Here is a 27002-nt window from a genome sequence, read left to right on the forward strand (position 1 = left end):
AATCTTCCTTGCCCTGACCTTCTCCCTGCTGCTGCCTTTCTCCTCCCATACACTACTGGTCTCTTCCCAGAACATTTGCTCCTTTTCTCATTAGCTTTTTTCACCTTCCTCTTAACGGAGCAAAACCTCTCAATCCTTCAGCCCTCTGATGCTGAGAGCTTCCTCCTATGCTCACGTTGCCTCTTCAGCTCTTCCCTGCAAACCTTCGTTTCAGAGGAGCTCAGCTCCATTTTTCCTGCTTGCAGTGGGCTCTGTCCCTGCTCAGAGGCATTTCTGAGCACGTGCTGAGCTAAACACCACAGCGAGAAGAGGAGGAGACAGGCTGGGACCAGGTTGCCGAGTCTGAGCAGCACTTGCTGGGACAGCAGTTTGTTTCTGCTGCCTCTCCATGGCCCGGCAGGAAGACCATTCACTGAGACATAATTTGCCAGGACATTTTTGCCCAGCTGCAGGTCAGCTCATATCCATCCCCTTGAAACAGCAGCTGCATATTTCTCTTTCGGCACTATGGAGTTGTCCATGGGAGGACTTTCCACCTGGATCCCAAACAGGGCATCAGACAGGGAGATAAAGCCCAATGTACAGGATCTGTGTACCAGCCACCTCCTCGGCAGCACTTACTGCTGCTTCTCTAGTCTGGTGTCCAAAAGGCTGCTTTAACTATTGACTCAGGCAGCAGCACTGCATCATCATTCAGGTTAAGGACAAAAATGATCAAAAATCATATAAACATAGGACTGATCTAGACAATTACTGTAACCAGCTAGGAAGGCTGGTTCTGCTCTTCTGTACACAGTTATAAATCAGGGTTAGCGATGCAGTGGAGAAAGCAAGACAGGACTGCAACCTGGTGTGGGCAAGAGAAGAGGGCCCTGCATTTTGCCTTCAAGGGGTAGGCTTCCTCCTGCAAAAGAAAGAGAAGCCAGGGACAGAAAACACAGAAAGCAGCCTGGGACCCAGCCTCTGGCCGTAAGGGCAAACATTATGGCACGGCTTGTGCCATAGGCCAAACTCCTTTGCTCTGCAGCAGGATGTCCCCATCCATACGGCACACCTGCCTAGCACATCCCACCCTGCAACGTGCTAGTTCTCAGCTCAGCAGGTGAAGCCTGTGAGCAGTCACATTGGGTTCTTACGTGGCATTTAAGATTTGGGGTTTGACTTATAATCTTGTTCAAGGGAGACTACTCTTCCACCTGGCACTGGAGGGGACACTGTGTCTTTGTCTGTGGGAAGTTTCAGCAGAAGCAGTTGTGCCAGTCAGGAAGGACCAGACATGAAGTGGCTCTAGCAGAAACAGGGGCTGTGAGGTTGTCCCTGCCATCTCCCTGCCTGTACACGGACAATCACATCCTCCCCCTCACTGAGGCATCCTGCAACGTTCCTGGTATCACAGATGTGATGTTACAGAAAGTCTAACAGGCAAGTTATTTCCAGCTTAGTTCAGCCTTAATTTATCTGGGCTTTTTTGTTCCCATTTCTGCTATTTGAATTGGGTTTTATAGGAGAAGATGAGTAAGGCATAAACATACAGTTTAATGTTTCCCTGTTAAATTCAAGTTTAAAGGCTATCACCTATTTCGGTACAAGCAGCTGCTAACACAAAGCTTGTCTTCTCCCCCAATGTAGTTTCGTTCACAAATTCCACGCTTACCTGTAATGTGAAGTGGGCTGACACCAGCGTGCCACACACCCCTCCTCACAGCCCTGCCCTGCGGCCAGAGCAGCACAGCCCTCACCCCCTTCCTCCCCTCAGTCTTTGCTCCGCTCCCTTCCCAGATGCCTTTGGGCATCAGCCACCCGTCTTTTTCATGGTTGTTATTTTCTTCTCTCCCTCAAGCACTGCATGGGGGTGGGCAGCCAGCAGAAGGGTGTGCTCGGGCATCACATGCTGCAGGGGAGATGGGTTTTTCCAGGCGTGGGGAGGTCCCAAAAGGCAGCCCTTAGCACCACAGAGAGGCTGGGTACCACGTGCAGCACGAAAATTATGCAGCTGCAAACCCTGTAGTGCAAAGCCTCTATACATGCTCTTACAGCATTAGATTTGTTGTGCTTTTATTGGGCATTTACTGAAATATGTGAAAAGGTGTAAAGTTCACAGTAAAAAAATGCCTTTCACAGCAAATTTCATGATTGTCTAATAGTGGCATTTTCACATAAACAAATAGATCATATCATTGATTTTAACCTTGGCCAGTCTTTAAAGCAAGGTGCATGCTACTTCCGTATCAAATCACAACATGACATAAGAGAGAGCTCTCCGGCCTCCTGACATTTTCCGTAGAAATTCATTTAAATAGAAAAACGCAGGTTAAGAGCTAATGAGTAAAACAGATTAAAAGTGCACAAACCAAAGCAACACAGAGAAGCCAACTGAAATGGCCCCACAGCTATAAGACGAAGATATGGTTAAATGCAAATACGGTCCTTCTAAAGCGCTGCTTGGGGTAGAAGAAAAATTACCAGAGGAAAAAACCAACGCAACCTACTACACAGCAACAATGTAAGTTTAAGGTAAGGTCAGTGGCCAGTTCTTGCTCTCCTTTTTCATCTGAATAGTCCCTTTGACTTCACTAAGGCCCATCTGAAGGCTAAGACAGGCAATATCTAGCTGCAAAGGCTGCTGTGTGCAGCTACAGCCAGTTCTACACGTGCTGAACTGAAACCAGCGCAGTCACGCAGCATCGCTTCCCCATTTTACTCTCATTGAGACCAAGAAGCAAGGAGGAGGTCTGGCACCAGAACGGCATCAGCAGTTGTTAGGGCAAGTGACTTGGTTTCATCCTCTGCTCTAACACACGTCTTCTGTGCGACTTCAGTTTGCTCAGCTAAAAGCAGAAATAGAAACACTTCCCGACCGCACGGCAGCACTTCAGCTTTCAGCTGGCTGTCCCCGGGGAGCTGCTGACCCCCGGGAGGAGGGCTCTGCGGTGGTCTGCCGTGCCAGCTGTAATGCTGCACCACGTCTGCTGAGGAGTAAAAGAGAAAGTGGGCTTTTGCCCAGCTCAAGAAGTGAGCGGTCACAGCTCTCCCCCAGTCCCTTTATATTTGCAGCATAGATTTTCATTCCTGTTCTTGCCTGGAGCAAAGCTAGTCGAGAGAAGCAGCAGAGGCATCTCCCTTGAAAAGACATCACTGCGTTCAAACCCTTGCCCTGGTGCCTCCTCCTCCTCCCCCCAACCATGGAGCCCAGCCGATGCCAAATGCTGGCTGCATTTCCCGGCTGTAGCCACCATCTGTTGTGGCAGGAAGGAAGCAGATGTGCAGAGGCTTTAGCAGCTCGGTGCATGCTGGGCATGTCGAGCGCCTGCTTTTGCCATGAGCTGGTCAGTGGGTGCTGCAGGATGGGGCTCAGCAGGCACCCAACCACCTCCAGGGCCATGCACAGCTCGGCAAGGTGGCCCCTGAACACCCCCACTGGTGCTGGGAAAGGGTCCTTTCACTCACCTCCTTGAGACCACCGCTTTAAGGTCATCTCCCACTTTTGGTTCACAAGCCCAGCCCCAGGTTGGGGCCGGGGCACAGCTCGTTTCACCCAACCCCAGCCAAGTTTCCAGACCTTTCTCCACCTCAGTGGCAACACCTGCCCTTTGAGGTTTATTTGGGAACATTTATCAAGGGGCAGTCACTTCCTCGAGCCTTTGGGATGGCAGGTGTGTGTTTCCAGAGGGACCAGGCAGCCCGGGAGGGTCGGCACCACGGTTTCACAGGAGGGAGAGGGAATCAAACGTCATGAGATGTCTCAGGCAAAGCAGATAAAATTGTGCTGTATGATTTAAGAAAAAACCTTTTACATTTTCACGAGAAACTTGAAACCGAGAACTGGAAATTAAAAACTACTGTTTGTACAACTGCCTTCTATTGATCAAATTATAGAAAACAGCCATGAGTGGGGGCTGTGGGGAAACAAAAACACACACTCAACACACCATCCATCTCCATTCCCCAAATATAATTATAACAATATGGGAGATGTGAAAAGACAGTGCAACACTACACGCTGGTAATAAAAAGCTGGAAATATTTGTGGGTGTGAAGGCAAACTGTTGAGCAGAAGCAATGCAACCATCTTCTTGGGACCTGAAAAATGCTCAAGGAATAAAAGCTTTAAAAAACACTGAAAACAGAGGAATACTATTTTTCTTTCTTTAAGGAGAAAAAACAACCATAATAGTATGTACAAAGGAACACTGCAGGGTTTGCAACTGCCCTATTTTCCTACTGCATGTGGTACCCAAATTGTCTTATAATTAAAAGCTGCTATAACACAGACCACAAAAATCAATCCTGCACTATGTCAGTAACAAAATTATTGATAGAAAAGGGTCTTACCGAGTTTATTTAGGTGCTGTATTGTCATTACTGGCTTTAAGTAACAGTGCTCTGGCCTTCTTTAAGGGATGGATCCTATCACACAGGTTTTATATATATGTAGGATTTAAAAGCAAACAGTCAGAATTTAGTAGTTTAAGTTTCTTTTCTGTGATGAGGATTTATTTTTTCCTTCTACCGATAGGGGAGAAACCTTATTAATGAGGCCTCAGTGGTAGTTACACTGCTGCCGCTGCACTGCAAGAGATGTACGCATTTTTTTCCCAAGGAGGGTTTAACTGCTTTGTAGATCCATAAAGATATTTCACAGAGAAAGCTCTATTCAATTGGAGCTCTTAAACCTCATTTGTGAAATGTGGTGGTATTTTGTGAGATATGTGGCCTTTGCTATGCACGTGATGCTGGTAGGCTTCTAGGCATGCAAGTTTGAGCTTTATTTTCCAGATCTTTTTTCAATCAATTAAGCTCGTTGGTAAGACTTCATGCACTTCAGAAAGGAAGGAAAAGAAAAAGAACCACTAACTCTCTCTGCCTCCTGCAGAAGTAGATGGATTTGCTGCTGTTGTCTGCAAAGTGGCTTGCGTGCTGGCTTCAGTGGCTTGCAGGTTTTGGCAGCTTGGGGGTTCAAAGCCCTGGAATGTTTCTGGTGGGATTTTCCTGCTTGGTTAGAAACATTCTTGTGATGCGGGGGATTCCTATGAAAACTATCATCGCCCTTGCAACACGAGTCATTCCCTTGCCTTTGAATACAGACAGCTGCTGAGCTACAGAAAACATCACTCTGTCTACAGAATTCTTCACCAAGGGTTTTTTCCTTAATGTTGCATTTTCACGTGCTTGTACACCCAGCCCCTATGGGGGGGGTGAACAAAAGGCCTTTTAAAGGCAATCTTTCAGAATGCTCCAATTGTGCCCTTAATTGCATCAAAGTACATGTGGGCTCAGCTCTATGCGGACATAGTTTTAGCTGTAGGTTGATTTTAAGCAAGCCACACATTTTGTACCAAAGCAATGCATAAAAGCAGGCACAAGAAAAAAGCTTTAATTTAGTCACATTACTCCAGTAAGTAATAATGCATAGCAAGCAATAATCGGATGCAAGAAGTTTAGAGCAGATGTTCCCTTTTCTTTGATTCTTGAGGCAGTGCAGTAGCAATTTCTTCCTTTGTAACAGACATAAATGATTCAGTGTTAATAAAGTTTCAGGCATGGAGCTCTTCCAGTGAATAGCTGAGGAATAAAATGCACACTGAAATGGGGGGCTGAACAAGGGCTTCCAAGTATTACCCCTTCCCACACAGAGTATTTTGAAAGAGGTCTGGGTTTTATCTTTGGAATTACAGAAGTGGATTTAAAGTACTATTTCTGCTACGTACTATTCATTTTTTTCTCTCAGAAAGAATTTAGGTGCTTTCCAAAGAGGTGGGGAATTGCAGGCCACCCGCCGCCTCAAGGTCTCTTGCCCAGCAGGTGCCCCGGAATAGGCGTTGCCCCAGGGATGGGGCAACACCGCCAACACCAGCTGCATTGGCCCCTGTGGGGAAAAGGGGAAGGAGGTTCAGCAGGTTGAGCTGCTGGCCGGGAGGAGCCAGGCTCAGCTCCGCGATGCCTGATGATTTCCTAGATACGGTGGTCACAACATCCAGTCCACCAAGAAGGAACACTGCTGGGGGCAGGTTGGGGCAGAGACGGGAGCACCCAGAAGAGAAGGCGACTGCAGAAAATGCTCTCCCTGTCCCCCAGCAGCACTGTCGGCAGCTCCAACCACACCTTGAAAGACACATAGGACGCAAGGGGGGGGAAGTCCCAGGCTGCCCCATATTGCAGCACTGGGGCATCCATCCTGCACTTCACACGAGCAGAGCTTAGAAAGGCTCTGCCACAGAAAACCCAGAAAACTCCCAGCCACAGAAGTGCCCAGGTAGTAGCTGGGGGAACAAACAGGGCCCCAGAGAAGCTGGGGTTTGGGATACACAGCGGCCCAAAAAAGCTGGATAAATGCAGTCTATCAGAGCTCACAAGCCAAGAGCTTCCCGCCATTTGCTCTCAGTCCTGCCCCCCACCCACAGAAAAGCTGATATTTTTCTCCCAAGGCGCTGCAGCATTATGCAGGACGAGAAAGGAGGAGGACTTATTCCAGAAATGTTTTGCCTCAGCTACTGCCCAGGGAGCAGCTCTGGGGTAACAGAGACGCAAGTTCCCCCAAACTCACATTTTCCAAAACAAACTGCAAAGGAAAAGCCTTTGCCGGAATAGCTGGTCCCTCCTGCTCTCTTCTCATCAGCTGCCCCTCTATCCACCCAGCTCTCTCAGCATCTCTTCCAGCTCAGCTCAGCGCCGCAGGGACCCAGGAGAAGCAGGAAGCGAGAACACGCAAAAGTGAAGTAATGGGACTAATGCATGATACGGCGAGATGTGGGGATATCACTCCCTGCTTCTAGGGCTGGAGTTAGGTGAGCTGAGCTTGCTCCTTAGGGAAGGGCTTAGGAATTACACCCAGAAAACAGAAATTGAAATCTGATACAGAGTTGGATGGACCACACATTCAAAGCCAGACCCTGCCAATTAATGCATTAGTATGCAACATGAGGTGGCTGCTTTACGTCAGACATTAATTTTGTCTGGCCTACACCCAGTGAACCTCAGCATCCAACACTGTTGTACACATTGTGGCCAGGATATGCTTGTGACATGGAGACCTCCTCGAGCTTCCCGATGTTTTTTGAGGAGCTTGTCCACAAGTTTTCTTTGATCACTTTACCCATATCAGAGAGCAATGCTATTTCATGCAAGGTCAGCATGACTCCATGGAAGGCAAAGAGCTACAGTGGTTATGGATGCCAGCGGCTGCAAGGCTTATATCTGCGCATGAATATGCTGTATGCCACCAAAAGCACCCATGCATTTATCTGCAATCATATTAACTATGGTGGTGTCAATTCATCTCTACCAAGTTGTGTATCATATGGCCACAGATGCGGAAGAGGTGCAGGGAGGAGACCCAAGACCAACATGTTCCCGCTGTACCAGAGTGGAGCAGGCTGAGGCAGCAGGTTGGCTTGCAGCTGCTCCCCTTCCGTCCTCCAACAGCCTTAACTTTGATTTTTTTAAAAACCTTATGCTGATGCAGATGAACACAGGAAGTTTGGATTACCTAGATCATTTAATAAACTAAGGGTACATTGTACTAATTTGAGACAGGTGCACAAGACCAACACTATGACACTCTGTTTAGATGCCCCCTTTCTTCCTGTTACCTCAACGTGTTTAACCCACCCTCACCAAGGCAGAGTAAGAAGGCTGGGATTTAACTTCTCTTTCAGAATTTGTAAAGCATTAGGATTAGTTCCTGTTTTATCCCCTCTCACCCCACACCCTCAGCAGCCAGGGTCAGCAGATGCAGAATTGCAGAGTGCTCCTGTGCACGCAGGCACCCACAGGGCCAGCAGCAGCAGAGAGGGTGCAGTCCCAAAAACGCCCCAGCCACGCCAGCACCCTGCGCTTCCTCCCCCATGAAGGTGCCCAGTCTTCCATAGCTTGAGGCTTTTGCTCTACTTGAGGGACTCTGTTGGCAAAAAGTCTGAGCAGCCATCCCCTTCCCCCTCCCTTTCTGCTGGAGGAAGGGGACTCGGGGCACATGCCTGGCCAGCCAGTGCCCCAGCGGGGTGGCCGAGATCAGGCGCTTCCGCTGCTAAGGGGACATGCAGAGAGGGGAGCGGCGTGATCACTGGCGCTGGGTGCAATGACCCCGAGTGACGCTGCACAGTCCTGCGCACCCACGGCCCCCAGCGTACAGACAGCCCGGGGGTTTACAAACCAGCGGTTTGCAAGGGGTGCGCAGCTCATTAGCCGCCCAGCTCACTCCTGAGTGTTGGTAAAAATTAAGTATTTCTTGATTTGTGGAATAAACGCCCAAGCTGTCCCTCACAAGAGGGACACTCAGCACACAGCTGACTCCCAGTTTTGCAAGAAACATATGCTTTCCTCCCTGAGGCTGCAGATTGCCCCTCTCAGCTCAGGCAGGCTTCCACCCACCTCACCAGAAGCCATGCTGGAGGGCACCCACTGCCCCAGAGGTTTGGGAGACACATTCCCCCCTCTGCATACACCACCCAAAGGAGATGAGAGCTCTCAGCGAGAAGCCCCACAGACATACCCAGGCTGTACTCGCTAGGCAAGAGCAAGCGCAGCTAAGATATGCCCCACCACACACGCTCCCCTTCCCACCCCTCACACGCCGGAAGGATTATGGGGCCGGTGCAGGGAACATCTTGTCCTGCCAGGCCATGAACCTTCCCCTCCCGGTCTCCAGGAGGCACAAAGCAGCTCCGAGCAGTTGCAAGCAGACAGGCTTTGTACAGAGTTCCCGCAAACATCGCTGCTTTTATTTAAAGCAGAAAACACAGGATGTTACAGATGAGTGGAAAAATGTGAACTGCCCCACTGCCTGCAGAGCCCCTCAGACTGGAGAATGCTTTTCTGGAAGTCAGAGGGTCTCCAGACAGGATTAGGAAAGCACACAGTGTCTGCTTTAGCTTTTTATTTTTGCCCTGCTTGGCTGCAGCTACACCTCCCTACACCCCACATACAAACACCCCTCCAGCCAGGGTCCCATACCTTCCCTCCCATTTACAGCTTCCCATAGCCCTTTTGCATTTGTCTCCTGGGAGGCCTTTTTTAAACTCCTTTTGTCAGCTCCATCTCTTTGAAACACTGGAAAGCTACCAGCAAGAAGCCTGGCTCTGGCTCCCCACCGCCAGCACTGGCAGCAGCTTGCCCAGTCCTCTGCCAGGCTCTGCCCCTCCACAGGAGCCCATGGGCAGCCCCAGCCCAAGCTGGGCAGGAGCCACAGCCACTTCTGCCCCTGCTCAGCTTCACACAGACAACTTGTACCGTTCAGTAGCTCAACAGCTTGCACAGCAACTGCTTTATAGCACCCACCAGCATTCACAAAACACCAGAGTTCCCAAAATTCTGACACCTGTTACGGAGTTCCCTTACAGAGCTTTGGGGAAGGAATCATTAAAAAGATCTCATTTCAATCCTGTTGTAATGATTATGCAAGACAAAAGGCCACAGGTAGATTTTTTTTTTCTAATGTTAACATATGCTTTTTATTCTTCAAACTAAACAACCACCAGCCAACCTATCTAACATGTTTATCAAGATAAACTGGAGACTTCTCAAACATTTAGTTTCAGAAAACCAGCACTTAAAACTTATTTAACAACCCACGTGGTCCTTTACTGATGCTACTTACCTTGCAGGGGCTGGAGAGCTAGAAACAGCAGCAAACCTCAGAACAAGGCACAAACCACATCAAATCTGTAAAGCCAAGTTACCTTTAATGGTGCTATGCTTAATTTATACCCCTTGAAACATCTGGCCCAGAATGCCTTTTAATTGATTACAGTTAGAAACTGTTGATTGGCTTGCCCCTAATGTCAGTGACCACAATTATATGATCTGGTAAAAAGAGAGGCAGTTACTATTTTTTAACCGCAATTCCATTTTTTGAGCACGGTAAAATAGCTAAGCAGTATATTGAATGACATAGTATTACTCAATGCTTAAGCACCTGGGTCCTTGATCTTGTGCTTTATAAAGTGCTCTGAGCTGTGCTGTAATTGCCTATAAATATGCTGCTGATCATGCTTAAAGGGACACTGTCAAGGTTGGTAGGCCCACAGTTTGACTTAGTAAAATGACATCTTAAAATAGTTTTATTCTTAGTGTTCCTAAATTACCAGCCTGTGGTTTTTATCATGCTTCTTTTTATCAGTCCAGCTCCTAGGATTAATGAGGTTATGGGAGACTGTACACTTTTAAAGCAATGGCCCAGTCATAGAAACAGTATGATAGAGGCTAATGTTCCCATCCTGAACATGCAAGTAAAAGCACTTCACTGTAAAACCTATTTTTCCTGATGTGAATGGGCATGACCTCTATTGCCCTTATGGTTTGCAATAAGGTCACCCCTTGTTGAAGCAACATCTTGTGAAAGAAATCTTTAAGAAAGAGCACAGCGCTGGGGGGATCAGGTCCAGGCAAGTCTGCAGCTGCATGAAGTACCCATTTTCTATCGTGTCTCTTTGTCAGTTAGTAGTCTTGTCCTAGTTGAGCTAAAGGGGAGGGGATGCAAAAAGAATGAGTCAGGGAATAGAGTTACAAAGCTGGTGAGGAGCCCGCAACTTCACCTCATCCTCAGCAGCCCTGCTGGGATGTGGAGGGGTGATTGGATGGGGAAATCCCAGGGACAAGAGCCCTTTCCCGTACTGTCCCTTCTGCGAGCAGCTCTGTGGCTGGAGCCCAGCAGCGGGGGAACTGAAGCCAGCGATTGAGGAGTTTTTTGATCTCAGGCAAAGAGTGGTACTGGGCTTTCTTTTATGGACAGAATACAAATAGCTAAGGAGTGAAAGGTGGCCTGGGATTACTCCTTTTATGAAGGGCCTGATTTGTTTCTGAGCTGAATAACTCAGCTCTCTCTGAGCGGCAGTCCTCCAGCACACTTTGTACTCACGGGAAACCTGCGATGCCACAGTAACCAAACCCATAGGTGCCAGTAAATGAGAAAGTACCGCTTATTGGTGCCAGGGACAATGCAGGACAGGGGTCTGCTGAGGGGAAACACAGGGAGAAACTGTAAGCGAAGGCTGAGCTGATAGTGCCAGGGTGGCTGTGTAGAAAGGCATTTTTGGAAGAGGAGATGTGGCCTTAGCCCCACTTGCGGTATCCTGCTAGGCTCTGTGCTGCAAGGTTTGAAGACAAAGTCCTGAGTTTCCCAAGACATGGGCCTACAGCCAGGCTTCACCTTTCTTTCTGGTCAGGAGGTGAAAGATTTATGGATGCCCTAGATGTGACACAGCACATTGGACGGGCTCATCCATCAGAGGTGTGTGTTAGTCACAGGATAGACACTGCCTGAACTCTAGGGACTTGAGGGAAGCCCTGGCAATGCGTAAAAGAAAACTCAGAAAGAACCGAAAACCAAATAGAAAAGAAAGGTCTCTGGAGCCTGGGAAAAAGGCACACCTGCAGCAGCCATGCGTAAACCGGGGACTGGTGAGCGCTCGTGGCTGGTGGCATCACTTGATGCTCCAGTTCCTCAAAGAGGCAGGAAGAGTAAAAATCTTCCTCTTAGCTTTTTTTCAATTACAGGAAAGAGAAGAAAGTAAAAGAAAAAAAGATCCTCAGGCTGAAGATCCCACAGAAGAGAAAAAGGCAAGTCTAATGTCAGTCTAACGACAGACCCAGCTCAAAGTTTCAGCCGGTGGGAAGATGCTCACTTCCAGTGCACACCCAAGAGAACAGGACAGTGTAGGGGCTATTCTCTCACACATGCAAGCTTTGTAGGGTGTGAATATGGATGCGGATAAGCACTTGGAAGAAGTCTCATGTGTCTAACACCAAATAGTGCATTTTGAGCTCTAACAGTTACAGAGAAACACTTGGAAGTGCAACTTGAGTATATTTTAAGAGCTTCCAGAAACCAGAATAAAAGCAAAATGACCCCAAAGTCTGTGCTTTTAAAAATCTCATGCTTTTTTAGACAAAGCTCATATCTCCTGATGTGTTTTGAGCTGACTCGATATTTTTAAATGGTTGTCCTTGAGAATTGTAAAACTTGTTTTATTTTTTGTAGATTTATTCCATAGAAATGCTTAAAAAGCAATAAAGTCAATCTCAATAGCATTGCTTAAATCCATGATTATATCAATTCTGTGTTGTGGGTATGCAGGGAGAAACTGAGTAGGAAATTCTAAGGGATTTCTGTAACAATAGTTACATTGTTTGTACACATGTATACCATAGTATCAGAAAAGCAATAGCAATCTTGCAGTTACAAAAAAATACCCAGTGCCCTTTAAAAATATGTGTGTATATTCTGTGTCCACCTAGATCAACAGTGTCATTAGGGACCGATACACTATGTACACTCCATCTTCCATCTGATTCATTGAGGTTCTGTCTGGGCTTTTTTTCTTCAAACCTGTGGTTGTGCCTGATGTTCGCCAAGAGGAACCCAAGTTCCATGAAAAGGTAAACACCTGGAAGCCGAGATCAGGAGTGTGTAAGAAACATGAATTAATTTTATGACAGTGCTTTATAATGGACCATATAAATTTTCCCACTGCAATTGGTATATACATTCAACGGTTTTATTGTATGTCAGTGCACGTTATTCAGCACAGCTGCTATAGAGGCATTGCTGAACTGGTGTTTCTCTTCCATGACAAACACCTATTAAGCAGTCAGCATAAACTCTTCTTGTTACAGCCTCTGACATCACCCTCAGGGCAAGCAGACACAGAACAGCAATTGCTGAATTGCGTATGAAAATTATAGTTTTATTGTCTATACAAGTGAAGGTTTAACTCCGATTCCTGCTCGACTCAGCTCTCTTATAAAGGAGCAATTCTTTCAGGGAACAAACAAGCACAGTGCACCATTGTAATCAAAGGAACAGGCACTATTTATGTATCGGAAAGCCTTGTTCACAATAGTGCTAACACTCTAATGCCCCAGAAGCCACTATTTTAGCAGCTGTAGAGGAAAAAAGCATGACTAACAAAATGCCATACAGAGTCAGATACAGTTTTTTTAGAACACCAATGGAATCATTCCATTTGATACAACTCAGTTTAATATGCATGACTGATAAGTAGGGATCATGTATTTAATGTTTATATAAGCCGTTTCTCCACCGCAGCGTTCAAAGGCTTCCAGTGTCTCTTGAATCAGATCTCCAATATTTTCACGCTTCTGCTGGCTGTAGTCTATCCCATCGCCTGAATTAACTGGTTAATAAAACAAAAAGAACCCAAGAATTATTTTAAATTTATTGTTACGCTTTGAAATAATGACATAGGAAATTGCAGTTGCTGGTCAGTCACTGTGCCTCTATTAGGAACTTTGCTCTGTGACATGAAACAGAGCAGAATTTGAAAACTGGATGGTTTGGTATCCCTTTAAGGCTCTGCTCAGGCTCTGACTTCATATGCCTTCAAAATTTGTTTATGTATGCATTACTTCAGTATCTAAGTGAAAATCCTAATAAAAATAAAGAAAACATTCTTTTATAAGATAAAGATGGACTCTCTTTTACACAGTTAATCTCTTAAGACCATTACTTCTTTATTTCTAACATTGCTTATTTAGGACAAAATTCTACTGCCAGATGCATAAATGCTTAACTACAAAATGTGACTTAAGCTAGACTTGTTGTGGTTTGAAATCTTAAATGGGTATTGTTTGGGGATTATTCCATGTTAGACATCATATTTACATGCTTATGTTGTTTCTGATAGAGGGGATGTCATGTGGTATAAAAGAGATATTTGGAGTATAACATGGCACTCATTCAATTTCTGCTCCCTGAAAAATGTGTAAAATGAAGTCAATGTCAAAAGGACAAATTATTGCAGTCCCCAGATACAGTAACATTTACTGCTGCTTTCTCTAACATGGACGGGCAAGGGTGACACACACATTCATACACACAGGCATAATTCTTTAAAAACATCAGTGTGAACAATTGTGACAACAAAAAATACAAGAATAAGAAATAACTTCACCTGCAATGATGCTGAGAGGTTTAAAGGAAGAAAATATATTTAGTTTTGTTTTAAAACAATATTCTGAAAACTATCTTAATATGGGTACATTCCAAGAAATATATATATAAAAAAATTTGGTAGGAGCATAATGTACTCAGATCAGGTGTGGTGTAGTGTCCAGGTGAAGCGACTGTCACACTGCTATAGGGTAGTCCACACGCAATCAGTCAGTGGTCTCACTCTGGGCAGTGGTGCCAATGTGCCCATGTCATACATTTAACATCTCAAATAATGCTGCTTGCTTATTGACACACTCAGCCAGACAGCAAAGCACAGATCTGTCAAGACAACGCAACCAACTTCTTGGGTGGTGTGTGTCTTTCACATTAGAAACACGGTGCACACAAGGGCAAGGGTAGATTTTGCTCCCACTGCTGCTTCCTCATCCCCAGGCCAATGGGGTGTAGATGTACAACTGCACCCATCCTCACATCCTCTCCTGGATCTAAGCCCAAGGATCTGGATTTAAAGTTTGCGACTTTTTTACCAGTAGAAACTGAAAAACCATGCTCATGAAGAAAGACCTGATGAACATGGGTAAAAATCATCCTTTTGCTGAATTTTGCTGTAAAATATCTGATTGCACTCCAAGTTAATTATGTGTATATCAGTTTTTCAAACTCCTTACACACATTTGCATCACTTTGCTTTTTGTAAAATGTTTACACAAATACAGATGTGACATACAAGGACTAGGCTTCTGAGTGGAAAGGCAGTAATGTTTTTGTGATGATAACTCTTAAGCACACAAATACTTTCCTATATATTAACTAATTATTTCACTGACATGAGAAGCCAGGGTTGTGACATCAAAATTTACTACAATGAATTTACTGTAATGTTAGAAATAACAGATTATGAGAGTGCATAGAAAACACCAAGAGCTATTAAATAAAAGGATCAGCTTATACAAAATACTAATGCAAAAAGAAAAGCACATCACAACTGAGTGCAATTTAGACTAAACATAGTTTGCTTTTGCAGAAAACAACAGAGATCGACTGTGCCTCATCACGTGTGTTGCATGTGCACTGCCAGCACTCCCCAGAACACCTGGAGGTATTTCTGATTTCACCAGTTTGAGCAAAGGAAACCCTGAACCTTGACCTAAGTCTTGGCACATATGTAAAGGAATTACTGACTTTCCAACCATTTGTCTATTATCTGTAATTTTAAGCCTACACACATGCTCTGCTAATGAGCTTACGCAGCTTTCATCGTTCTTTCAAAGAAGTAGTAAAAAAATCAGCTCTCTGGAAGTAATGTTGACATATTGCTAGGCAAGTTTGGAGGAGGCCAACAAGTCGCTGTGATAATGCTGGTAGCAAGGTATTTTTCAGAATCCCATGTTACAGTCTTTATTATAGAGCATAGTCTATACAATAAATGATGCCTTAGATGCTTGATTAGAAGTTGCCTAAGAGAATGAAGCAATGATAAAGGAAATAGTCTGCAAGGGAAGACTGAATGTGTGATGTGCAGACCGTCATTACAATTTTTTTTCCATCTGACCATCTGTGCTGTATGAAGGTTTGTATCCTCAAGACAGCCATAATTCACATTAATGTCATGACACAAGCTATAACCACCAATACCAGAAAGATAATGTCAGCATCGGGGTCACCTGGTGAGTACTAAAATAGCTATCCTATGCAGTTATAGGAATTAACAAATCTTTCAGACAAAAAAGATAATCATTAACCCAACAGGACAACGTCCACTAAACGGATGAGTCGGAATGATCTGCCCAGTGCACCTAAGGGTAAATATCTAGTAACAATAATAATTACGATGATTAGTTGGAAAAAAATAGCTACTGAAGTATAGTGGTCTCAGCATGCCCTTCTCTGGTTTGACTCTATTTCCAAGTTAGTTCGCATGAGAAGCCAACTTTGTCAGCCACAAAACTGTTGCATATGTAAAGCGTGAACATGGATCTGATTCAAGCTCTTTATGAAGTTGTCCTTTGTGAGGGAGAATAAATCAACATGAAAATGCTAGGAAGCACATTTGTCATATTTTTGTCTCAAAGTGAAATGTCTGGCAAATTCAGCATGCATCAAGAACTCTTTTCAGAGCAAATGTTATTTTTGTGTTTAGAAGAAACGCATTGAAGGAATACTAACAAATCTAGAGGATTACAATCAGAAAAAGATCTCATTTTCCCTTCCTGGATCAAAAAGTTAGTTCCCAGTCTCCTAAATCATGCACCCAGGGCTTTATGGACCTTAAAGCAAAGTGAAAGGTTTTGCACCTGTCAAGACCTGCACTAGCTGACGAAATCAGCCAGCACACCAAGCCCAGGAGTGGCACTCCCTGCCCTGCTGTCAGCGCTGCCGATGCCAGCTGCTGTAGCCGAGGAAACCCTGCTCACACCCTCGGGGACTGAACTCAGCGTTTGGCAGCAACCAGAGGAGGATTTGAATTTTGTTTTAAAACATGGTTTGTATTTGAGTCTAGGCATGCTTCTATTCATGATTCAGGATATTAAAGAAATTCTAGTGTTATTTGTATTCCGTCTCATTTCATTCTAAAATTTCACTAGGGTGATGCCTCAAAATTGTATTGCATTAAAGAAGGACAAGCAAGTTTCTCTCAATGCATTAAGAGCTTGATACGGCAGTTTTGAAGTCCTGGAGCGGACGAGAAAAGTAAACCAACCCTTAAAGCTCAGTCAGATCTATTCTTACCTCTGGACATTTGTTAGCATCTGAAAGTGTCCAAGACATTCTTTCAGTTTATTAGATTTCACTTCAAGGCAGGCCAGATCTCGAAAAGAGGGTTTTTTAATCCCCCCAATATGTCAAAGTACCTCTCAGTAAGTATCTCACAGATACCAGAGCTCGCTCCTGGTGATGGCTGTTCCCAAGGTTCTGCTTCACGGAAAGCACAAATTAAAACCGGAGTTTTCATACACCTGTTGTTGTAGGGATGTCATAAATCTTGGGATATTAGTATTTCCCCACATGTTAAATATCTGAGGAATGCTCTAGTGTTGGAGGACAGAATAATACTTAAGAGACATTTCTGAAGAGACTGTGAAAGAAGCCCCATGTCCCCAGCTTAAGCAATGTTTTTAATCAAATCGTAACTCAAAGGCCGTTCCTTTATTCTTTACTGATGAACTTTTAAGTGCATATATACACACATATATATTTCAACTTGTCTTGGAACAAGTGGGTCCTAGCAGAAATTTTTGAACTACTACTATTTAAGCACAGAGAGCTCTTGCATAATGGTTTTGAGGGTTTTTTGTACACAAATCAATAAAACTACTTGGAAAGATATGCATCATTCCTCCCTTTTTGAATCCTGAGAAACTGAGATACTGAAAGGTAAAGTGACTTGCTCCAAGTAACGGAAGGGATCAGTCACAAATCGTGCTTTTTGACTTTTTATTGTAGATGATGAAAGTACCATTTATCGTAAAATGTAACTATGTAAAAATCATTTTTAAGCTGCTCAGTTCATCCTAGTCGAACAAACAGGTATTCTCAGCAATTAAAATGATTACAGTAAGCCAACATGCTAACCACTTAGCTGAATAAGATTTTTACTTCAAAAAAAGAACAATGATGGGATTGTAAAGTGCAGGTATATTTCTCAGTACAGAACTGTATTTCTACAGAAAAGCCTGTCACAGAACAATATACAGTTAAGCAGCACAAACTAGCATTAAAAGACTTTGCGGAAAATTTCAGGACTTTTTTCCTTCTAGGAGTCAGTATCAATACCAAGAAATAAATGGAAGCTGATTTCAGCTATAGATTGACATGTATCTATGTCAGGGTTCACATCACATAAGTTCACTGCTCAGGTACAGTTCAGATCTTAATTAATTTTTCAAAGCTCCCTTGTTAGGGTCAGTTTAATTGTCATAAAAGATGTTGGCTTCCTGACCAGAGTGGAAAATGAAAGCCCCTGATCAGTCAGTGCAGCAGGAGGGAGGAGAGCTCCTTTGCACCGCTCCTCTCACCGTGACTCAGACTTGTGCTTTGAAATTGTCAGCTCCAGGAAGGATGAGGGAGTTTGGTCTCCCTGTTCATTTAATTGAAAGTCTCTGAAAAGTCACAGGGTAAGACTCTAAAACCCTCCTGTCTGCTGAGAAACAGAGGGACATTGCTGGATCATTTCACTCAGGTGAAGGAAGAGCCACCAGGAGGTTACGACTTTTGGTCATTACTAACCCAGACAGAAACCCCCCTGTTCCATTCCTGAGGGCTCAGAGCAACATGAATGCCATTTTTAAAAGTTTCTTAGGACACGTCTAGATTATGGCACACAGAAGTGCAAACTGGCCTCACACAGGCTGGTTCCAAAGCTAGAGCATTGGAAAGAAGAGCTCATAGAGTAATTTATGTTGGAAGGAAACTCTGGAGCCATCTGGTCCAAATGCCCTGCTCAAAGTCAGCTCCGTTTTCAAAGTTAGGTCAGTTTGCTCAGGGTGAAATATCTGCAGTTGCTCAGTGCAGAGTAATCCCAGAATGAGATATGGTGCAGAGATCCCCTTGAGCTGGCAGAGCTTTCCACCAGCCATTTCAAATGTGATGAAGTGCTACTCCTTAAATATTAAAAAGTATTTGGCAAAGGAGGATTTGCTGAAGTTACAAACTTCATAGGGAGAATTATTATCTGTTTTGATACAAAACAAACCTGAGCTTTTGGCATAGTAACAGATTCTAACCTGCGTATATAACATTGCTTTTGGAAGTTTAATCATATACCTAAGAAAGAGGCACAGATTTGGCTGAAAATTTTATTGACACCCTGAATTGAAACTATGAAAACATAATTTTAAAAAGAATTAACATGCATCTTTCAAAGCACTTTAAAACATTAAAGCTGAAAGTACTAATATACCCTAAAGAGGCCAAATCTTTGAATATGCACAGACCTGTTTTATGACACTATCAACACTTAGAGTTCCCTGTCTCTTGCTTTACTTGGCTCTTCCTTCTATTTTTTCATCACTAGTGCTGAGCGTTTATCACTTTACAATGCTACAGTACTGCAGAGATTGCAGAAGAATGTTTCAATCCAAGAAGAAAGCATGTATGCTTGGAATTTAAAAAGAATACTAATATAGAGACATTTCTGCTCATCATAGGTCTTAGAAAAAAACAATTTTACACTTTCGATATGAATCAGCTAGGTATTATGCATCCAAGATTTTCTAAATTCTCATTGAAGGCATTTTGCTTTAGTATAAAATATAGATTCTTTCTATAGTTGTCTTCCATTGGCAGCTAGCTTTTAGTTATTTCATAAATTAGCATTTCTTTTAAAATGTAAGTGCTGTTACTATAAATACTATTCAGAAAGTCAACAATTCAGCAAGTGGAGGAAGTGCTCTGATTGGAAAGGAAGCGTTTGACTGACTTACGATGTTTTACTAATGATGTAAGCCTACTAGGGATAGCTGTAACTACTTGTAAATTGCTGCAGTATAAAAAAAGCCCAAAACCAACAAACCATAAAACCCAACTGAAAATGAGCCAAGACAGCAGCTGTTATCACAGTTCTCCATTTCCAGGAAACGTTAGCAACATCAAATGTAATCCTTTCTAAACCCAGACTTTTTTTTAACTAGAAGCACAAAAATGGAAGAGAAATCACAGATTTTGTAACAAATTATATTAGCAAACATACTTGACCAATGAGGTAAAAAATAAGAGACTATTATTGTGGTTTTTTTCCTCTATAAGTACTTAAACTTCTCCAATTAATCTAGACTTTGAAGTTTGCCTATGTTTGTGCTACTGATCAATATCAAACAAAGTAGTATTAAAAAATCTTAGATAGATAAACAGCATGCTCAACAGGGGAACAGGAACTGGAGGCTGAGATCTCTGGCCTTGGTACACTGTTTACTGTTGCAAAATAATACATTAGGTCACAAATCCTGCTTAAAGTGCAACAAAAGTTGCACCACTTACGTGAATCTGATGTTCTTCCAGTTGGTTTGGATGTATATAAGCTAGTGCAAAGTAAATACTGTTTTTTAGATGGAAATCATGTTTGCGTGTGCAAAATTTGCATAGCTTTGCCGGACCGATGTGAAATACATTTGTTCGTCCCATTAATTTCTCATCCAAATATAGCATAATTAATGCAAAAGGAATTAAAACCATGGAAAACCAAACCTTTGTACGTGTGTGGCATAAACATAATTTATTTTTAATGTAATTCAAAGTGACAAAGATGGAAGTCCCAAAATGCTTTAAAGCCAATTTTTAACACTGAGTTTATTCACCTGTCCAAGCCAGGAGCAGCCAGTTTCTCCAGGAGAATGCTATGGGAAACAGTGACAAAGGCTTTACTAAAGTCTAGGTAGACAACATCCACAGCCTTTCCCTCATCCACTAAGTGGGTCACCTGGTCATAGAAGGAGATCAGGTTAGTCAGGCAGGACCTGCCCTTCATGAACCTGTGCTGGCTGGGCCTGATTGCCTGGTTGTCCTGTATATGTCGTGTGATGGCACTCAAGACAATCTGCTCCATAACCTTCCCCGGCACTGAAGTCAGACTGATAGGCATGTAGTTCTCTGGATCCTCATTCCAGCCCTTCTTGTAGATGGGGGAAATAAAGTTACATGCAAAAAAGACAATATCTCAGGTTATAGAAACTTGCTCTTCTTGTATATCACTTCAGTCTTCTGAAGTGATGCTTGAAGAGACTGTATGTTGATATGCCAAGAAGGCCCTCCTGTGTTCTGCAGCACACAGTTCAGTGAGGACATACTACCACTAGGATGAGACTACAGCTGAACAGAAAGAAAGTACAGCAGATGGTCATCCCAAACACTTAATCTTTGCATCTTTTTGTGTCATGATAGATCATTAAATAGTAAGCTGAGGGAAGAGCAATTTGAGGAATGGGGATATGAGAGCTCTCCAGTATAGTCTGCTGAGTCCTTCAAATCTTGTTCTAGACCTAAGCTAATTTTTAAATTGTTATTTTAAATATTGGCATTTAAACATCTTCCTTTAGAGAACCCTTTAGCACTTTTTACTGATATTAAATGAACTGAGGAACCATATATTTCTCTGAACATGTATTCCTCCTGAAATAAATCAGTGAAAGGGAGGTTGGTTGGTGGCATGTTGTGAAACTGCATAACCCATCTCAACAGTTACTAGAAGTCAACCATCTCACGTACGACTGCTTATTTGTCTAGCTTGCCATCAGGACTGCAGGGACTTAAAACAGTGGAGCATGCTGATACTGTGAGCTCCTGATGTGTCTGCTATTTTCATTTGTCTAAGAAGAACCACTTTGCTGAATTTGAGAAAAACAGAAACAAACTGAACTGCAATGGCGGTTAGCAGTAACAATGCTATTGATAACGTCAGTGGGTATGTGCAAAGACAGAAGATATTTACACATGTTTTTCCAGTAACCTGACCCAGTACCTAGACCACCTACTGAGATTTAGCAGACTGACACACTCTTGCAATACACAGCAAAACCTTTTGTTTCGCCACTTACGCAACTTTTATAAGATTACTTCCTTTACTATCCAATATAAAATAATTATTACTATGCCACTATAGGTATCATAGACTCACTCTAGACTGCATTTTTTAAACTGTACTCCTAACTTTTTCACAAAAGGATTGTAGTGTTAAGTTATTAAAACACAAGCATTTTAGTGATGCCTAAATACAATTGTTTGTAACAAAGAAGTGATTGCACACAACAGGTGTGTATAAAAACAAGAGGATGGGAAACGGCTAGCAGGTTTTTTGAGATAAAACTATTATTCATATACATTACAATATTTTAAGAGAAAATTATTTTTAATATATAAAATATATATTTGTTTTATTATGCTTTATTACTTTTTTCATTGTTTTAAGAAAATGGTGTTGTTGCAGTAAAAATTGTTAATGCAGAATCTTTTTTCCTATTCCAGATAGTATTTTTCTGAAAAAATAAAAAGCAATCATAGGTCCTAGCTTTAGGAGAAAGAATTAAGAATACATTTTTCTGATTTACAGTGTCCATGATACAATTTTACTGTTGGCATGTATGAGTATAGGAAAAAAAATGCTGCTATTTCTTACATTGCTTACACCTGAAGGATTGCAATCATCCATAAGCACATAATCTCTTAAGGCCATACTTGTTTTACACATTTACTGAAAAAGACCTTTAAACTTACCTATTCTGGGACTATGCGTAGAAGTAAAAATGGCTTTTCTGTGTGCAAACAGGATACATAACATGCTCAGCAGGGTAAATTGGCCCCTGGTTAACATTAGTTATCTGTACAGGTGCCATCATGTAGAACACAGCCAACTGCTAACAATGCAGCACTTCTAGTTCAGTTTGCAATACTTTTCTTAATTTCAAAAGCAGTGAACCTGAGCAGTACAGCTTGAAAAAGACTCTTTGCTTCTCAGGTGAATTTGTATTTGCTTGTCCTAAACTGCTGCAAATATCATGTATCTATAGGCTGATGGCAGTGTACTGGTTACAGTAAGTTCATCTCCCTTGCAGTGGTAATTTGAGTGTTTGCTATAACGACATGTTGCTGTGCCAGAGCCTTAAGGCACAGGATTAGAAATTTTGTAATTTGTTCTTCTCCAGCCAATCCTGGCAAATATGACCACTTACGTTCTCCAACATGTAGCTAAAGCATGCTACATTTTGTAATTGCAAACTTCATTTTTTATTCATCATTCACTCATCTTACAGCCCTTCCAGCCCTGGTGCCTGACAAGCCTACAGCTGTTCAGCTTCAGAAGGAAAACAGCTCATATACACACACACACACACACGTCAGGACAGGGAGGAAGAGACAAGAGAAGAAATAAGTGATATGGCTGAATGCTCTTGGTCAACTCAGGCTAGCCTAGAGGTTTATAACTAACAGCCAAGAGAACAGTTAAATAGCACCGCAGAGCACAATGTGTTTGAATATTTCTAAGTTTGCATTTTCATGTATTATAATGAAGAACTAAAGTAAAAAGCTGTCAAGAAAATTCTTTCCTAGCAACTTAAATAGCTTTCTCACACTTGGATGATCTGAGGGTACATGCACACATTATAACTAGCTTTACATGAATAACAATGAAATGGCCATTCCTATGAAGGAAAGTCATGAGGAGGTTTTTTTAGGTAAATTTGGGACACACTGAAAAGATAAGTTGGAAGATGGCATGACTAATATCTAAGTGGGACATATTTCAAGAGTAATATTGTCTTGCAGCTTTCCTGGAATACTTATTGCTCAGTGTATAGGGTCAGCCTCCAGAGGAAAGTGAGAAGCAACACCTCACAAAATTCCTTTATCACCTCTTTCCAGCAGGCCACAGATGTCTGTTTCACCTCCTATGTTGTTGCAGTGAGTTTCCAGGTCTCTGATCGAACTCTGCAGCTGCAGTGCTGAATTGGTACCCATGGAAGCACTACCTCAAGAGTAACAGAAACTTCTGCTTCAGAAAAATATCTCTGAGCATTTTTGGACAACAGCAGCTAGTGCAGAATGATGACTTTTGAAGGAAACTATGGGATGTTATTTAAAGGGAAAAGAATAGCATATAGTAGCCTCCATAAATTCATGTGAGCAAAATTCTTGATGAGTCACCAAGAAATTTTGTCACTGAATGGTGATATCTGGAAAGGTCTTCCTGAATTACCTGTCCTAGCACAGCCAAAGTTTATTGGGCACTTGACTGATAAGTAAAATAGACAATCCTTGTCCCAGGGACAAGAATGTGTACATGGCAGGAGTAGAAGACAAAGAAAAACAAAGGCTGAAAGTGGAGAAAGGGAAGCCAAGAACATTCATTTGGCTAGTTAATTTCCTTAAGTATGCTCCATAAGGGTTCTAATTTATATGAATGTATGCATTATGGATTAACATAGTTATCCCAGAGTGTAATTTGAAGTATCCCACTGGATGCCAATCAACATACTATACCTGAGCCTGTTGAGTTTCCACTGTCATTTTGCAGCAAAACATGGTGAAAAGGTAGACAGGCTTATCTGCATATCTGTAGCCAGGACCCAATATCTTTGCTTTACAGTTTTGAGTAAGAATCTCACCTACTTACAAGTTTACTTTTGGAAATTTTTAGAAGGGAATGTCAACCTTATTAATGTAAGTATAGGGCTCCTACAGGAATGTGTGCTATCAACTTAAGTATTGCTTTTTTAAGATCGAGGAGGTGAACTGAAGCTGTTACTAGTCCATGAAAGGAGAGGTACCAATAGCCTCCCAGTGCTTGAGACCTCTCCTTTTTGATTGTCTTCCTTCCTTTTAATCATATGAATAAAAAAATAGAGTCATCCAGAGATCTCTTGCTGGTTTGGTAATATCCTCATTTTAGAGAGGCATAAGCCTTCCTCTCAATATAAAAAAATGCTGAAAAGTCAGTAAGTCATTTTAGGCACACTTGTTATTAGATCTAGTGCCTCAGCCATCTGCCTCAAAAGCTCCTGAAACTGCTGATAGTTGTCTGGCAGAAATTATAACCACTGTCACTGAATCCTCGGAAGTCATGGAAGAAGTCAGGCTAATATCAGTTTATTTATATATCGTCATTATTGTAATATATCCATATCTAGCAGCTCAGATTGGCTTAAACAGGGGTTATGGTTCTAGCTCTGTAGGGGAAATGGTACAATAAGATAAGAACCTGATTTTATAGGAGAGGAACAATAACAGCACTCACAATTTTCAGCTAACAGACTGACTTAACTTCACACATCCATGGAAGACAACTGTGAAAACAGTCAGGCAGAATTAGAGACACAGGCCAGAGACAACATCATGGTAGAAATCTCTTACAGTCGGAATGGAAATTTCAGACCAAGTTAGGAATTGCAGCACTTAATATCTGTCACGTGGACTCTGCAGAAGAATCGGTAGGGCTGCACCAGACTTACCACATGGCATAAAGTAGGAGTTACTTTCCCAAGAACAGTGTCCAAGTGAGTGAAAGGCTGATCAGTGAGTCTCACAGAGGTAGCCAGGGGGGAACAGCAAGCAGAACAGTGTCTAAAATCTTGTTTTTCTCTGAGACTCAGATGTTTGCATCCACCCTGGAGCTACAGCCCGGAAGTTTTCCTAAGGATAGATAGTCAGCATGGGTTTATGAAAGGCAGGTCCTGCTTGACTAATCTGATCTCATTCTATGGCAAAGTGACCCACTTAGTGGACGAGGGAAAGGCTGTGGATGGTGTCTACCTGGACTTTAGTAAAGCCTTTGACACCATTTCCCACAGCATTCTCCTGGAGAAACTGGCTGCTCATGGCTTGGATGGGTGCACTTTTTGCTGGGTAAAAAACTGGCTGGATGGCTGAGCCCAAAGGGTTGTGGTGAATGGAGTGAAATCCAGCTGGCGGCTGGTCACAAGCGGAGTCCCCCAGGGCTCAGTATTGCGGCCAGTTCTGTTTAATATCTTTATCAATGATCTGGATGAGGGGATTGAGTGCTCCCTCAGCAAGTTTGCAGATGACACCAAGTTAGGCAGGACTGTTGATCTGCTTGAGGGTCGGAAGGCTCTGCAGAGGGATCTGGACAGGCTGGATCGATGGGCCCAGGCCAGTTGTATGAGGTTCAACAAGGCCAAGTGCCGGGTCCTGCATTTGGGTCACAACAACCCCATGCAACGCTACAGGCTTGGGGACGAGTGGCTGGAAAGCTGCCTGGTGGAAAAGGACCTGGGCTGGTTGATGGACAGATGGCTGAATATTAGCCAGCAGTGTGCCCAGGTGGCCAAGAAGGCCAATGGCATCCTGGCCTGTATCAGAAATGGTGTGGCCAGCAGGAGCAGGGAGGTGATCATGCCTCTGTACTCGGCTCTGGTGAGGCCGCACCTCGACTACTGTGTTCAGTTTTTGGGCCCCTCACTACAAGAAAGACATTGAGGTGCTGGAGTGTGTCCAGAGAAGGGCGACAAATTTGGTGAGGGTTATGGAGCACAAGCCTTATGAGTAGTGGCTGAGGGAGCTGAGGTTGTTTAGCCTGGAGAAGAGGAGGCTGAGGGGAGACCTCATCACTCTCTACAACTGCCTGAAAGGAGGTTGCAGAGAGGTGGGTGTTGGCCTCTTCTCCCAAGTGACGAGTGACAGGACAAGAGGAAATGGCCTCAGATTGCACCAGGGGAGGTTTAGATTGGCTAGCAGGAAAAAGTTCTTCATGGAAAGGGTTGTTAAGCATTGGAACAGGCTGCCCAGGGAGGTGGTTGAGTCACCCTCCCTGGAGGTATTTAAAAGATGTGTGGATGAGGCACTTTGGGACATGGTGTAGTGGTGGACTTAGCAGGGTTATGTTTACGGTTGGACTTGATGATCTTAAAGGTTTTTTCCAACCTAAATGATTCTATGATTCTATGTTTCTATATCTATTTTCATTCCTTCTGGGTGAGATTGAATGATTTCTTTAAAAGCAAGTTGTGCCACAAGACCATAATGATACCTGTTTCTCATGGATATGTGCTGGTTTTGTGCTACACCTCTTTATGATAATCATTTCCCACAAGTTCTATCAGCTAAAAGATAGTATAAGCAAAGGCCTGTTCTGACGCCTCGTATGTGTTGTATACCTACCAACATTTCTCTCACCATGGGCATGAATTTGCATCTCTCCCCTCTACTCAGATGCTTATTTTTCCAGAAACTCCACCCCTTTTCCTGTTTGACTGAATTTGGACAATGAGTTTAAAAGTTATGGGAGTTGAGGGGAGGGAAAGACTTACAGAACAGAATAACTTTGTGACCCTTTAAGCCTTGTATTCTTAGGAAGGCAGGCAAAAACCGATGAGCAAGGGCAGCAGTGGCTGCCTTAGTTTTTATTGTTTGAAAACCTAGTCGTGAAGCACCCTCCCAGGAAGCAGGAAACAAGTTGAGCATCATTCAGCCTATGTGGTTTCAAATCTACATCTTTCATGACCAGGGAGATTTCACCTAATTATCAAATTAGTTACTCATGCAAAAAGGCTCTCTTGACCTCTATGCTTATGATCTGGCAAGGAAGAAGCTGTAAGACAGACCTTTTGTTAGACTATGAACTGCCAATGCCAACTGCCAATGTTTTCAG

General features: G+C 43.2%; 1 protein-coding gene across 1 annotated transcript in view; it reads right to left on the reverse strand.

Annotated features, from left to right (window-relative positions):
* Positions 1-12969: 12969 nt before the first annotated feature.
* Positions 12970-27002, reverse strand: part of PACRG (parkin coregulated) — a 276097-nt gene continuing 262064 nt past the window's right edge. Inside the window, exon 5 of the mRNA XM_059835655.1 lies at positions 12970-13130. Within this exon, the coding sequence (XP_059691638.1) occupies positions 12970-13130 (161 nt within the window). The remainder of the gene's footprint in view (positions 13131-27002) is intronic.

Source organism: Gavia stellata, chromosome 2, assembly GCF_030936135.1.
Source record: "Gavia stellata isolate bGavSte3 chromosome 2, bGavSte3.hap2, whole genome shotgun sequence".
Taxonomy (NCBI): Eukaryota; Metazoa; Chordata; class Aves; order Gaviiformes; family Gaviidae; genus Gavia; species Gavia stellata.